The sequence below is a fragment of the Sarcophilus harrisii genome, chromosome 2 (assembly GCF_902635505.1).
Source record: "Sarcophilus harrisii chromosome 2, mSarHar1.11, whole genome shotgun sequence".
Classification (NCBI taxonomy): domain Eukaryota; kingdom Metazoa; phylum Chordata; class Mammalia; order Dasyuromorphia; family Dasyuridae; genus Sarcophilus; species Sarcophilus harrisii.
Genome location: NC_045427.1, coordinates 494,423,020 through 494,438,751, shown reverse-complemented (window position 1 = coordinate 494,438,751; position 15,732 = coordinate 494,423,020). Strand labels below are relative to the sequence as shown.

The 15,732-nt window shown below is 44.2% G+C and overlaps 1 protein-coding gene across 2 annotated transcripts in view; it reads left to right on the top strand.

Annotated features, from left to right (window-relative positions):
* MYH6 (myosin heavy chain 6) overlaps positions 1–15,732 on the top strand; it is a 43,384-nt gene that overhangs the window by 24,343 nt on the left and 3,309 nt on the right. For both annotated transcript variants that reach the window (XM_031955057.1, XM_031955058.1), the window contains 11 exons: positions 375–764; positions 3,224–3,350; positions 3,483–3,601; positions 4,429–4,625; positions 5,423–5,606; positions 7,408–7,573; positions 7,697–7,821; positions 8,725–9,033; positions 10,521–10,724; positions 13,153–13,278; positions 13,923–14,198. In XM_031955057.1, coding sequence (XP_031810917.1) covers positions 375–764; positions 3,224–3,350; positions 3,483–3,601; positions 4,429–4,625; positions 5,423–5,606; positions 7,408–7,573; positions 7,697–7,821; positions 8,725–9,033; positions 10,521–10,724; positions 13,153–13,278; positions 13,923–14,198 — 2,223 coding nt within the window. The remainder of the gene's footprint in view (positions 1–374; positions 765–3,223; positions 3,351–3,482; positions 3,602–4,428; positions 4,626–5,422; positions 5,607–7,407; positions 7,574–7,696; positions 7,822–8,724; positions 9,034–10,520; positions 10,725–13,152; positions 13,279–13,922; positions 14,199–15,732) is intronic.

Genomic DNA, 15,732 nt, shown 5'->3' with positions numbered 1-15,732 from the left:
ATATGTTCTTTTTTTTTTCAGGTTCTAGTATTGATAGGAGATTGTCCATGTTGTCTTGAGATTGGGCTTCAATCTTGTTTTAAGATTGGGCTTCCTTGTGTCCCTTTTGTTCTAGCATTAGTATCATGTTGGTGAAAACTACAATGTCTAAAGATTTATCATGGCCTTCTTTTCTCTTTTTTGTTTTTCCCAAGGTCTTCTTTTCTAACATGACAAGTCCATTTTTTCTGGCCCCTTCCAAATTCAGTGAATCTTGAGTTAGCTTTTGACCAAAGTCGTTTCCTTTCCTCTCTTCTCAACAAGATTACAGACTTCTCCTTTTATAGACCAGACCCTGATCTTCTTTATCCAAATTCTCTTCTCTCTGTTCCCAGGCTCGAATCGAGGAGCTGGAGGAGGAGCTGGAAGCAGAGAGGACAGCTCGGGCCAAAGTGGAGAAGCTGCGCTCGGACTTGTCCAGGGAGCTGGAGGAGATCAGTGAGAGGCTGGAGGAGGCCGGGGGGGCCACTTCTGTCCAGATCGAGATGAACAAGAAGAGGGAGGCAGAATTCCAGAAGATACGGAGGGACCTGGAGGAGGCGACCCTGCAGCACGAGGCCACGGCGGCCGCCCTGCGCAAGAAGCACGCAGACAGTGTGGCTGAGCTGGGGGAGCAGATCGACAACCTGCAGAGGGTCAAGCAGAAGCTGGAGAAGGAGAAGAGCGAATTCAAGCTGGAGCTGGATGACGTCACCTCCAACATGGAGCAGATCATCAAGGCCAAGGTGAGGAGGACCTGAAGGAGGCCGGCCTGGCGGGGCCTCTCACCCTCAGGCTCCTTGATATAGATCCATCTACTCACCATCTCCTCCTTCATTTCTTCTTTCTGTGAACCAGTCTGGACATCCACTTTATTGTCTCCCCTGTGTTTCTTCTCTTCTTTCTTGGTCATTCTTTCTTTCCATGATTAAATCCAAGGTGAAGAGGAGGAAGAGGAAGAGAGAAAGATAAAGAGACAGGGACAGGAGAGACAGAGAATAGAGGGAGGGAGAAAGGGAGAGAGGGAAGGAGCCCCAGTTTTTGGCATGGTTTCTCTTACTCGTCTCCTCTAGTTTTATTCTCTGATCTTCTATTTTCTTTTGTTTCTCTTTCAATAATCCAACCAACATTTAGTAAGTGCCTATGATGCTCAGAGCATTGTAACTAGTTGCAGGGGATGCAAAGTTCTGTGTGGTTTTTTTTAAGTACTATCTGACTTGAAGGAGCTTATGATCATGCAAAAGCATAGGCATAGTCCTAATAAGTTTACTAGAAAGTAGAATGTGGGGGCAGCTAGATAGCACAGTGGATTAGAGTACCAGCCCTGAAGTCAGAGTTCAAATCTGACCTCAGACACTTAACACTTCCTAGCTGTGTGACCCTGAGCAAGTCACTTAACCCCAACTGCCTCAGCAGAAAGAAAGAAAGAAAATAGAATGTGACGGAGACAAAATATTGTCCCTTACTTATTTTTAGCATTGGCCTGCTAATATGGGAGTCAGACTAAAAGATCCCCAAGGTTCTTTTCTTGGCACCTTGTGTTATCACAGAGTAGTGTCATAAAAAAGTACTAGCTTTGGAATCAGAGTTGGACTTAGTTTGAAATCTTTTTTTTTTTTTTTTTTTTTTTTTTGGTTTGAAGTCTTACTACTGTATGACGTTGGGCAATCATTTACACTCTTGGTGCTTCAGTTTATTCATCTACAAAATAATGAAGTTGAATTACTTCTTTTTTCCTCCTTCATAGTATTTTATTTTTCCAATTAAATATAGTTTTCAACATTCATTTTTGTAAGATTTTGAGTTACAAATTTTTTTCTCTTTCACTCCCTTACTTCTCCCTCCCCAAGATAGCAAGCAATTTGATATGTTATACTTGTACAATCATTTTAAACATATTTCCATATTTTTCATATGTGAATGAAAAAAATCAAAACAAAAAGAAAAATGCATGAGAAAGAAAAAGCAAACAAATAAACAAAACAGTGAAAATAGAAAGCTTTGATTCTCATTCAGATTCCATAGTTTTTTCTCTTTGTGGATGTGGATGGCATTTTTCATCTCAAGTCTATTGGAATTGTCTTTGATTGTGAAAAGAGCCAAGTTCACCACAGTTAATTATCACATAAACTTGTTGCCATGTACAATGTTCTCTTGGTTCTACCCACTTCACTTGGCATCAGTCATGTAAGTCTTTGCAGGTTTTTCTGAAATCATCCTGCTGATCATTTCTTATAAAATAATAATATTTTGTTACTTTCATATTCTATAATTTATTCAACCATTCTCCAACTGATGGGTATCCACTCAATTTAGTTGGATTACTTCTAAGAGCCCTTTCAGTCTCCTTTTTCCTCTTCTCTTTATGCTTCCTTTTTCACATACATTTTTCTCTTCTTTTTTTCTCCTTGATACCACTGTTTCTCTCTCCTAGGACTTCTCATCCTTTTTATTCTTGAATGTATTTCCTTTAAACTCTCCTGCCAATCCTTTCTCTTTTTCCTTCCAGCTATTTATAGAATAGATCCATTTCCATTCCCCTTTTTCCTCTGGAATGGCTCAATCAGTAAAGTAACCATAGAGCAGGATTCAAAAAAGGTGCTAACATTTCTCTTTCCAGTAGAATGTGACCCCTTAGAAAACAGGGACTTTTTTATCTAGAGGAAATTTTTGTGGAGTTTTTTTTGTTGTTGTTTTGTTTTTGTTTTGACTTTGTAATTACACCTAGTGTAATATCCTGTCCAATTTCTTTTTTTTTTTTCTTTTTCTTTTTTTTTTTTTTTTTGGCCTAGACCTGAGATTTTACTCAATCTTAGGACCTCCCTCTGCCAAAGCAGATTGTCAGCTGTTTTGCAATTTACAGAATTGCCCTGGGGTATTGAAAGATTAAATGGTTTTCCCTGAATCATTCATCCTGTGTGTGTGTGGAGTGGGCCTTCAATCCATATCTTCCTAACTCCAAGAACTATATTCTATCCACTATGCCATGGGTCCTTTCATCTTGTACCTAGTAGGTGTTTAATAAACGGTTGATGAATTCAACTGAACTTATTTTCCACCTTTCTCTTATTTTAACCTATAAACTCTTCATTCTCTCTCTTCATTTAATTCTTTCTCAGTACAGAGATTATTCTAATTGGCTCCCCCATTCTTAAACCCCATCACATGTGTTCACTGAGCCTTCCTTTCTCCCTATAACCCACAGGCAAACCTGGAGAAAATGTCCCGGACTCTGGAGGACCAGGCAAATGAATACAGGGTAAAACTAGAAGAAGCACAGCGCTCCCTCAATGACTTCACCACCCAGAGAGCTAAATTACAGACAGAGAACGGTGAGTGCCCTTCCCTTAGTTCCTTCTCTGTCACTCTATTTCCCACGGCCCTCCAGCCCTAATTCTCCCTCCGTTAGGGTTACCAGCCCGCTGCAGACCTCCCGTACAAGAATCTTCTGCCTTCTGTTCTAGGTGAGCTGACTCGTCAGCTGGAGGAGAAGGAGGCTCTGATCTCCCAGCTGACCAGGGGAAAACTCTCCTATACCCAGCAGATGGAGGACCTTAAAAGGCAGCTGGAAGAGGAGGCCAAGGTGAGTGAGAAGAAGACTGTCTGCAGTTGGCCAAGAGAGAATGAAGCTGGAGATTAGGAGCAGGGTCTCACAAGCATAGACTCGATAGTAAAAAACAAAACTAGATACAACAAGGGCAGGGGACTTTGTGCTCTAGTTCCCAGCCCTAGTGAATGTTAGCTGTGTGAGACCTTGGGCAAATGACCTCTCTCGCCTCACTTTTCCCATCTACCATAAGAATAATACTTTAGATATGTTTATAATTTGTGAGGTATTTCCATATATGTTTTCTCATTTGAATCTCACCAAGATGACAGAGGGGAAATGAAGGCCAAGAGGAGCGACTTATTCAGAATTACAAAGTGACAGCACCAGGATAAAACCCAGACCTTCCTACACTCTAGGCAAGAAGGCAGTATAATAGGAAAAGCACCTAACTTGGGGTTGCAAGCCTGGGTTTATTCCCTGCTCCTCAGCAACTATATGGCCTTCACTCAATTTGGTTTTTTGAAGGTAATCAGGGTTAAAGTTTACATATATGCTAATAAGTGCGTGAGTCTGGATTTGAACTCAGGTCCTTCTAACTCTGGGACCACTTAGCTTCCCTGTCCTGCAACTATATGACCTTGAACAAGTCATTTAATCTCTGTTTCTTCATAAATAAAATGTGGGAGTTAGAACAAATGATCTCTGAGGTCTCTGCCATTTGGAAAATTCCACGGCTCCCTGAGTTTTAGGCTGGGGGTAAAGTTTACAAATTAGGACAGAACTTGGAGGACTTGCTTGTTCCTCCCCATTAGAGAAGGTAATCGGGATCTTCCATCTCTCCCTCCTCTGCTTTCTCTCAGGCAAAGAACGCCCTGGCCCACGCCCTGCAGTCGGCCCGCCACGACTGTGACCTTCTGAGGGAGCAGTATGAGGAGGAGACGGAGGCCAAGGCAGAGCTGCAGCGGGTCCTGTCCAAGGCCAACTCGGAGGTGGCTCAGTGGAGGACCAAGTACGAGACGGACGCCATCCAGAGGACCGAGGAGCTGGAGGAGGCCAAGTGAGTGCGGGGGGGCTCTCCCAACACCAACTCCATCCTGCTCTGGAGCCAGGCTTCCCAGCAAATGACACTGCAGTCAGTGCTGTGGAGGAGGGGATCTGTAGGTGGGTGACTCTGGGAAGACAGTCAGGGAATCCAGGCTGAGAGGTGCCAGGCCCACAGACTAAATCCTCCCAGTGAACTCCCCTGCCAGCTCCCAGAGATAGAACATGAACCTCTTAATTTATCCCAGTGAGGAGAGTATCTGACTGGGAAGAAGAGGTACAAGATGGGAGGGTGATCACAGGATGAAGAGGAAATAAGGGAAATAATAATGGAATCCTGAAAAGGAGGAAAAGCAAGGTACTCTGCAACAATCTCCATCAAGTGATGAGTGGCTGGAAAGGGAACTTAACCCCCACCATCTGCCCCTCCCCCCTTGGCTGGCCCTAGCCCACTTCCTGTGACAGGCAAGCTTTTGGCTCGGGTTATACCTGATGCACGCGTATAAGACGAGCAAAAAGCTTGTTGGTCGGAGGACCCATCATCAGCCTAGGTGAGTACCCTGGGGGAGGGGCTGGAATCAAGGTAACTCCAGTCCTAGCACTGGTCCTAGGCATTTGATCCCTCTAGAATGGGATTCTCAGAAACTTTGGTTCTAGAATACTATTTCTCCCTATCTCTGCTGTGTGTTCTAAATTGTTGTAGAAAACTGGCTCAGTTCCCTCAGATGGCCTTGTAGCCCTAGTAATTTCCCAAGGGCTCATGCTGCTCCTTCCTAGATTTATTTCCACCTTTTTCCCTTCTGCTTCCCCTAGGAAGAAGCTGGCCCAGAGGCTGCAGGATGCAGAGGAGGCTGTGGAGGCCGTGAATGCCAAATGCTCATCTCTGGAGAAGACCAAGCACCGGCTGCAGAATGAGATCGAGGACCTCATGGTGGATGTGGAAAGGTCCAATGCGGCCGCTGCTGCTCTGGACAAGAAACAGAGGAACTTTGACAAGGTGAGCACAGGATGGAGAGGGACAGGCTCAGGGTCAGAGGGCAGATCCCATCATTGCTCCAGAGCCCGAAGGGATGCTTATGGACATTTATGCCCGACACCTTCATCTTACAGATGTGCGCCTTCTTTTAGCCCTATTCTCACCAGACTTGCTCAGGGTCAGGCAGGTACCAGGGGTTAAGTCCGGGGGCTGCGACTCCAAATGCAGTTCTTTTTGCTGGGAGGGCCGTGCTGCAACTGAAGAAAGACAGAAAGACAAGGGGCTGGAATCTCCACAATGGAGCTAGAACAAGAGGCAGGAGAACAGAAGGAAGAGAAAGCTAGATAAGAGTAAGGGAGCCAAAGAAGACCAAGAGAAGCTGAGAGATGCCAGAAGGAAGGGCCCAGGCACAGAGAAGAGGCAAAAGGAGAGATGTAGGGACAGGAAGCCAAGCAGATGGGGAGATGGGAGGCTAGGAGTCAAGGAAGGCAAGGAAGGGAAGGATGTGGAAGAAGAAATGGGCCAAGGAATGGCTATGGAAGAAGACCCCAGAGAATAGGACTGAGAGGGATAGAGCCTGGAGACTTTGTAGAATGACCTTGTCCCCATTCTTGGTCCTTGGCAAGATTCAGAGAAACTTGGACAAGATGGGGAAGAAAAGGAAGAAGAAAGAGAACTGGGAAAGAAAGATGAGGAAGAATATTAAAGATAGGGAGAGTCTAAGTAGGGAGATGAGGGAGAAGGAGGAGGAAAAAAGGGCAAAAAGAAGAGGGAATGTGGCATAGGAATAAGGTGAAAGAGAAAGATAGCATTAAAGGGGGCAAATGGAAGGGAGTAATCTGCAGCTGTTAGAGAAAGGAAAGGTTTTGTATGGAAGTGCCTCTTAGGTTGAAGGAAATTAAGAGCCTAAGAGTGTAGAGTACATTACAGGCATAAGGGATAGCCTGGGTAAAGGTATGGTGGAAGGAAATGTAGTCTTATGTGTGAGGAACAGTAAGAACGTCAGTTTGGTTGGTTGTGAATGGGGGTGAAGGGAAATAACGAGTTATCAGTCTGGAAAAGGAGTTTGGCACTAATCTGTAAAAGGTCTTAAATGTTAAACAAATATTTGATCCTAGAGGTATTAAGGGATCATTGGAATTTACTGAGTAGGAGGTGATGTCAAACTTACAGTTTAAGAAAATCATTTTTACAGCAGTAAAAAGGACAGGTTGGAGAGGGGAAAGATTACCAGTTAGGAGGCTGTTGGGACCAGCACAACACAAATGGGCTAGTGGCAGTTGAAAATAAGGAGAAGGGGCTGCTGATAATTCAACAGAGCCATTTGTTAAGAGAAATCATGTTGCTTATATATCTTAAAACCATGTTATTATGAAAGGCATTGTTCTGTGACCAACCCTGGTTTCTGTTTTCTGTGATCTCTCTGAAACATATTGTTAGTTTCTAGGCTGTGTAAAGTTCACAATGCCCCAGTAATTGTGCCAGGACCTTTTGCTTCCTCACAATTTCAAGCTTAAATGCACCCTTGATTAATCTTAGGAGGAGGGGGACATCCCTGTTGCTGAAGTTTCTAGCTTCTAGAGGAGGCTACTATAGCCAGAGCCTGGGCTGGCCCTCTTTTCACCTTCAGTGCCATCAAGCTCAGCCTGCTCCTCTCTCTGCTTCTGCTTAAATTTCATCTTCCCACAATGTGTTATGGCCCCTGTTAGCTTGTAGATGGAGTTCTCCTCCTCAGGAGTGAATTTCATAAGCAGGTGCAGGATTTGACCCCTCTCATGTTCCTCCTTTTTCTTGCCCTTTTCTCCTCCCTGTTCATGGACAGATCCTTGCTGAGTGGAAACAGAAGTATGAGGAGTCTCAGTCAGAACTGGAATCCTCTCAGAAGGAGGCTCGCTCCCTCAGCACCGAGCTCTTCAAGCTAAAGAACGCCTATGAGGAATCCCTGGAGCATCTGGAAACTTTCAAGAGGGAAAACAAGAACCTCCAGGGTGAGTCAGGGAGGAGTCAGGGGGAAGAAGGGGGTAGCAGCAGACAGTGAAAGTATTGGGGAAGGGCAGGGCTGTGAGCGGGAGACCACAGTCCCTGAGGCTTTCTCATCTCTCCCCTATCAGAGGAGATCTCAGACCTGACAGAGCAATTGGGAGAAGGGGGAAAGAGTGTCCATGAGCTGGAGAAGATCCGAAAGCAGCTGGAAGTCGAGAAATTGGAGCTTCAGTCGGCTCTGGAGGAAGCGGAGGTAAGAGAGAGGCTGACTTCTGCTTTCTTTCTCATCTTCCTATTTCTCTCCCCTCATCCCCAAGTTCGAAGGGAAAGTATTTCAGGCTGCCTGCTCCATCCATTTGTTGTTGTTATTGTTTTAAAATAACTTTTTATTTTTAAAATGCATGCAAAGATAGTTCTCAACATTCATCGTTGCAAAACCTCATGTTCCAAATTTTTTCTCCCTTTCCCCCCCACTCCTTTCCCCTAGACAGTAATCCAGGTTAAACACATGCAGTTCTCCTAAGCCTATTTCCATATTTTTGTTCCCTTTGTTAAACTCTATCTCCTTCTTGGGCTCTAGTCTGATCTCTCCCTTAGCCTCCGACTCCAAGCCTTCTACTTTAAGGAAAAGCCCCTCTCTCCCTGACACACACACCCCCCCCAGCACAGACGACTCTCCCCTGACCCCTCCCCCCAGCATAGATGTCTCCCCCTGATCTCCCCCAGCACAGAAGTCTCCCCCTGACTTCCACCAGCATAGATGTCTCCCCCTCACCCCCCCAGCACAGACGTCTCTCCCTAACCCCCCTCCAGCATAAACATGTCCCTGGGTTACCCTCTATATGGCTGCCTCCAAGGAGGGGTGACAGACCCGCACCGAGGACAGCAGCATGAGCGGGGCCTGGGCAGTGGGACACAGACTCAGGGATGAACAGCCCGCCCCACACAGCACACCACAGCCCAGCTCGGTCTGACAATCCCCCCTGTGAAGGGCCCGGCTGGCTTTGTTTGATCCACTTTTACAGAGGACTTTCACTCCAGGAAGTTGGGGTGGAGAGGGTGCCCCAGGCCAGTCTCCCTGCTGTGCGGCCCCAGCAGCCCGTGCTTCCCTTCCACATTAACCACACAGCTCAGCCCCTTTCCTCCATCCTCCCAGGCCTCCCTGGAGCATGAGGAAGGGAAGATCCTTCGGGCCCAGCTGGAGTTCAACCAGATCAAGGCAGAGATTGAGCGGAAGCTGACGGAGAAGGACGAGGAGATGGAGCAGGCCAAGCGCAACCACCTGCGGGTGGTGGACTCCCTGCAGACCTCCCTGGACTCGGAGACACGCAGCCGCAATGAGGCGCTGCGGGTGAAGAAGAAGATGGAGGGGGACCTCAACGAGATGGAGATCCAGCTCAGCCAGGCCAACCGAATGTCCTCGGAGGCCCAGAAGCATTTAAAGATAGCCCAGGCCCACTTAAAGGTAAGGGGCCAAGGGCCCAGAACCTTGGCGGGGAGGAGCGGTGGCCACCAGAGCACCTTGAGTGCACCGTTACACCATTACAGTCACCGGGGAGAGGTGTGGGTTATCTCCGTTTTATAAATAAGGAAACCGACAACAAGGGCTTTCACGCTCTATCAGCCCTACAGCAAGTCATGGGAGGTGGATTTCAGGCCAGGTCTTCTCCACCCAAGGCCGGCATTCTTTCCACTTGGCCATCCAGCTACGTCTGTAATCCACGGCTCGTCTGTGGAAGAGAAAAACAGGCTCCCAGGAGTAACAGACAGGTCAGCGGAGGCCGTGTACTCAGACTGAATCCAGACTGTGTCAGGAGAGACCTTCGAGGAAAAAGAGACAAAGCCTTGGTCCTCGTCTCTGGGCCTCCATAACATAGAAGGGTTGGAGGGTTGAACAGATAATATCTCAGGTCCCTTTCAGCTCTAATGTGTGGTACTTCTGAACATGGCTGGTAGATGAGGGAAGGTAGACTGACCAAACTGTATTATAAAATCTGCTCCTCAAAGATGTGAAAGCTAAGGGGAAAGAGAAGGAAGATGATAGATTTACTTTTTTGTTTTTTATTTTATTTTTTTCAGTATTTTATTTTTCCAAATACATGTATAGAAAGTTTTCAACATCCATTTTTGTAAAACTTTATATTCCAAATTTTTCTTCCTCCCTTCCTTACCTCCCTCCTCCCCAAGAAAGCAAGCAATCTGTTATAGGTTTAAATATGTACAATTCTTTTAAACATATATCCATATTTGTCACATGCAAGTAAAATCAGATCAAAGGAGAAAAAGTATGAGAAAGAAGAAAAAAACAAACAACAAAAAAGGTGAAACTACTATGTTTTAATTCACATTCAGTGTTCATAGTTCTCACTCTGGATATGGATGGCATTTTCCATTCCATGTCTATTGGAATTGCCCTGAATCACTGAATTGTTGAAAAGAGCCAAGTCCATCACAGTTAAGATAAAACTTAGAAGTCATTTAGAGTTTAAAAAATAATTAAGTCTTTCTTTTCTCTTTTTCCTATCTCTCTACCCTATGGAGGAAGGGGGAAAGTGCTAGTAACAAATATACATAATCAAGCAAAACAAATGTCCACAAATCATGGATGTCTTAGAAGTTATTTAAGCCAAGATCTCAATTCACAGATATTAAACTAAGGCCTTAGAGAGATCAAGTGTCATCTCCATGGTCACAGAAGTAGTGGGTAATAAGCCAGGATCTCTGCCTCAAAAAACTCTTTCAAGTCATCCGTGATTCCTGTCTCCTCAGGAAATATTGTTTTTCATCCTTAAGTCACAATCTCCTCTTTAGAAGAAGGGAGTAGTGGGACGTGGTCAGTAACACAGAGAAGGTTTGGGATAGTCTCCTCTGCTGTTGTTCTTCCTTCATTTTTCTAGGAAAACCAATGACATCATAGACAATGACTAGATCTAAATGCCCTCTTCCCTATAGGACACCCAGATCCAGCTGGATGACTCCATCCGGGCCAACGATGACCTGAAGGAGAACATTGCCATTGTGGATCGAAGAAACAACCTACTGCAGGCAGAGCTGGAGGAGCTTCGGGAGGTTGTGGAGCAGTCGGAGAGGGCCCGGAAGCTGGCTGAGCAGGAGCTCATCGAGACCAGTGAGCGGGTGCAGCTGCTCCATTCCCAGGTGAGAGACTCCCTATGCAGTGACAACCTGCTGGATCTCTGCACCAAGAACACCCACAACTTGATGGGGTTTTTTGTCTTTGTTTTTGATATTTTTTTTGATGGACACCTATTACCCAGAAGATTACTTGTCATGGGAATATGGAAATTTAAAGTATTTTTCTACCTCCTGTCAAATCAGGGTTCAGGTACAACATCATGGTGCTGCTCTCTTAGGGAAGGCATCTGATTTAGTGATATGATATGGTTCTTTTGGCCCAATTTTTATAATACCATTATCTAAAAATAATAATTCATATTTATGAAGTTCTTTATGGTTTGTGAAGCACTTCCTTCCTAACCACCTTGTGAAGTAAGTAATGTGAGAGTCGTCCCCATTTTGTGGATGAGGAAATTCAGGCTCTGAGAAATGAAATAGACTGACCCAAGTCAATCAGAATTGAGAACTCAAGCCACCTGACTTCAGACCTAATGTTCTTGTTTTCACATAGACAGTAGAATAGCAATTTGGAGCTAAGATCTAAAGTCAACATGTAAGATGAAAATCACATATAGTGAAAATGGAACTTCTTTAAATCAGCTGATTTTGAATTCTACCTCACTTTCTGGTGGTTTAACTTTGACAAGAGATTTGAGCTAGAGCTAAGGCTATCTCACACAACATTATCATGCAGAAGCACATATTTACCGTTTCTGTCTTCCAGGAAGGAATTTAATACTCTTTCAATCTCCCCAAATGCCCTCACTACTTTCAATTAGCCAGAAGTGCTCTTACTTTCTTATTCAGATAGAACCTACCTTAAAGGGAAAGTACTTCCCAATGACCACAACCAACCTGTCATCCAGCATTTATTATTTACTATATGAAAAGGGTTAAAACATAGGAAAGATGCTTTGTTACAATGCAACAATTCAAAACAAACAGCAGCAACACTCTGCTCTACCAGTCCCAGAGGATCATAGATTTAGAAGGGATTTTAGAAGCTACTGAATCCAATATCCTCATTTTATAGATGAGAACACTGAGATGCTGCTGAAGTTAAGGGACTTGACCAGAGCTATAAGTTACTAAGTATTTGAGGTGAGACTGGAATTCAGGTTTTCTTGACTCCAATTCCAAGATTCCATCAGCTACTCCATACTAGTTCTCTCCCCACAAGAATGATCTGGTTTCCCTGAGACCTGCCAAATGCTTGTCCTCCAAGTCTCTCTCCAGACCTAATGTGACCCTAAACATCACAACTGGGGGATAAAAGTGTTAAGATAAACAAGGTTAAGAGAAGCAAGGTTTAGAAAGCCCAAGTTTTCATAGCCCATCTGGGCTCCAGAATATGAACTGCACTCTGATTACTTGGTTTGGCTGGGCTAAGTATAGGAGACCCTGGGAAAGGAAATCAGCAAGGAGCAGTAGGGCCACTGGTCAATGGGGCCATAATTCTGAGTAAGTACATAAGACTGAATTCAGTTCAATTAAATGCACCTAAGATTTGACAGTAAAGTAGTACCCTACTTAAGATAGCCATCTTAAACTGGGGTCCTAGAAAGACAATAGGTTATAATGGAAAGAGTGCTGGATGTGGATTCAGGACATCTGGCTTCCTATTTAACTCTGTCACTTACCAGAATATTATGACAATGGAAAAATCAACTAATGTCTCTGAATTTTAATTTCCTCATCTATAAAAGAGAGATAATAGTGCTCAAAAGCTCTACCTTGAAGGTTTCTTGTTAAGAAAGTAGTTTGTAATGCTTAAACTGCTATTTATGAGGAGTTCACCAAACTAGTAATCTGGAAAATAATACCATTTAATCGATGTCTTAGTTCCTTTCTAAATAATAGTAACGACCAATTCTTCATCTTTTTACTCACTCTTTCTCTCTTTTTATAATTGTAGCTCATGACATTCCTATAGAGTTGTTTCCATGGAACTGAAGATTAGACCATCCCCCTTTTAAGCTTTTCTGTTCACTCCTAAGTCTATCCCTCTGATAATATCTGCATGTTTATATCAAGACTAGAATGTAAAACTCTAGGTTCTCTTCTATGTAAGATCTTTCCCCGGCAATAAGTCAACTGAAAGAGCTATCTAGAACAGTGGCACCAAACTCAAATAAAAATGGGGTCACCAAACCATACAAAAGGATGGGCCACATGGACTTAGAAAACCACATGGTAACATTATCTGAGTTTTATTATATTTTATCTTGTTAAATATTTCCCAATTACATTTTAATCCTGTTTGAATACACTCAGTAGTGTTGAAGGCAGCATTCCTGTGTTCAACAACTCTGATCTAGAACACATCCAAATGTCCACAAAGATTTTCTACAAGAAAGAGGGGGGAAAGGCACCAAACACAAAAAAATGACCTGAAACCATGACTTGGTCAGGAGGCTTTAAATTCTCGTTTTTGCTGTCCCCATTCTAGAACACCAGCCTAATCAACCAGAAAAAGAAGATGGAGGCAGATCTGTCTCAACTTCAGTCGGAAGTGGAGGAGTCATTGCAGGAGTGCAGGAATGCTGAGGAAAAGGCCAAGAAAGCCATCACTGATGTGAGTGACCACCTTTGTCCTCTTCCTCCTCTATTTCCTGCTGATTCGCAGATAAAGAAGTAAAAATGGAGGGATTGAGCCTAAGTTACCATAACCCTAGTTTGAATGACTAGAGGACCTGAGTAGCTGAATCCAGGTCAATCAGAAAACATGGAGAAAGGATCTCACAGCTTGGAGAGACCTCAGAGATCACCTAGTCCTACTTTTATTGAATAGAAATCTCTTGTCCCATGTCCCCAAGAAATTGTCATCTATCCTCTACTTCAAAACCATGAATCCTGAAGAAACCACTGTTTATATCTCCAAATATCTATTTATATCTATATTTATATACCAAACTATCTATATCTCCAAAATCAACTTTTTTTAGTTTTTAGACAAAGCTCTTAATTTGGGAGGGAATTTCCTCTTAAATTAAATTGAAATCTGACTTTCTAAAACTTTCGCTAACTGTCCCAGTTTTTCCCAGGGGATCATGGAAAAGCAAGTCTTACCCCAATGCCAGCTCTTATCCAGTGGGTGCTGGCCTCTAGTCCAACTCTAGGGTGCGATCAAATGGTTTTGGAAAGCAGAGGACAGAACATGAAATATTGGTGATCTTGGAGGGAGGGCCTTAGTCAACCATTTGTTCTCCCGGTCCCCAGGCAGCCATGATGGCCGAAGAGCTGAAGAAGGAACAGGACACCAGTGCCCACCTGGAGAGGATGAAGAAGAACATGGAGCAGACCATCAAGGACCTGCAGCACCGGCTGGATGAGGCTGAGCAGATTGCCCTCAAGGGGGGCAAGAAGCAGCTGCAGAAGCTGGAGGCCCGTGTGCGGGAGCTGGAGAACGAGCTCGAGTCTGAGCAGAAGAGAAACGTTGAATCGGTGAAGGGCATGAGGAAATGTGAGCGGCGCATCAAGGAGCTCACCTACCAGGTGAGGACCCAGAGGGAGCTTGGGCCCTGGCGGTGGTGGGTGCAGAGCAGCATCAGAGCGGCTCCTGTAGGAGGCCGAGTCTTTGTCCAGCTAGAACCGTCGACAGGTCACTGTGTCCCACAGACTGAAACCCAAGCTGATCCCGGTCCCTAGCATCTGCCACTTCAGAGAGAAACCCTGTATGTGACTATTCATAGACAGAGTCCTTATGAGGTACCTCCCATGTCCCAAGCACAGTGCTTAGAGCTAGGAATGCAACCCAAAGCAAGCTATAGAGTCCCTGTTTTCATTGTAATTGAAAGGGGAAAAGTAGCTAGAAAGCTGGAGGCCATGAAATGTCCTAGAAGACAGCATCTGGGGACACAGAACTGACAAAGGCAAGGCCACAGCTGGGTACTCCAAGCCTGGGGTGGTTCCAATGGTGGAACCCCTTTCCCATCTGGGAAGGGAGAAGGGATGAATGGGCCAACATGGCTGAGCCCCAAGTTGGACATGATGGTGCAAGTGGTCAGCTGTGGAGTATATGACTGAAGACATTTTAGAATTTCCACAAAAGTTCTACCAGTAAAGGGAAAGTAAATGTATTTCTCCTTCTGAGACCTATTTTCCTAAGAGCCCTACAAATTAGTATTGCCCCAGGCTTTTGCACAATTCCCATTGTTACAGAGTGCCCAAGTGCCACATCTAGCTGAGTAACACAACCCACTTTGTGGGAAGGGAGGAGTATTGCCAGGTTGAATAAAATTCAATAAAAGATCTCGATTATAGAAATTTCTGAAACAACCCAAAAAGCTACCGGGTCAGAGGAAAAAAGTTCTTGGAGAAATAAAATCTAGACTTTTGCTAGGCCTTTTTCTGTGAAATCCAAACGTTCTCACGTTTTTTCTCAGATAGTCTTACCACACGCCTTGAAGGACAAAAGCAAGACCTATTATCCCACTTGACAAATGAGAAGGCATAGAAAAAAAAAAAATTGGTACTTGCCCAGTGGCAATAAGCAGATCTGGGATAATACTGATAAACCTAGGCTTCCCAAATCTTAGCCCAGTGAAGTTTCTCAGACCATGCTATCAAGGATCAATGAACTAGGGAGATGGGGGGGGGGGGGTGAGGAGGACAAAACAAAAATCAGAGGAAGGGAAATAATGTGAGATTCTTCTGATCCAGCCAAAAGCAAAATACATTGTAGTAATGTTCATTATGGTTCTTAAGGTCTACAGAAGAGAGATCCTCTATCTAGAGAAAGGAGATGACTGGAAATAATGTTACCTCCATTAAACTATAGAACAAGGGTTTTTAACTTGGGGTCCATGGCCAGGTTTGCAAAGGGAAAGGGGCATGTGAATTTTTAATATTTTGAGCTCAGTATTTCCACTTTAAAACATTCCAAGAAGTGATCCATAGGCTTTACCAAACTGCAGAAGAGGTCAAAGATACAAAAGAGCTTAAGAATCCCTGCTCTGTCATTTTCATTAATCTTCCCCCATGTTTTCTATTCAAAGCTTCTCTCCAGAAATATTCTTGTAAAAATAAT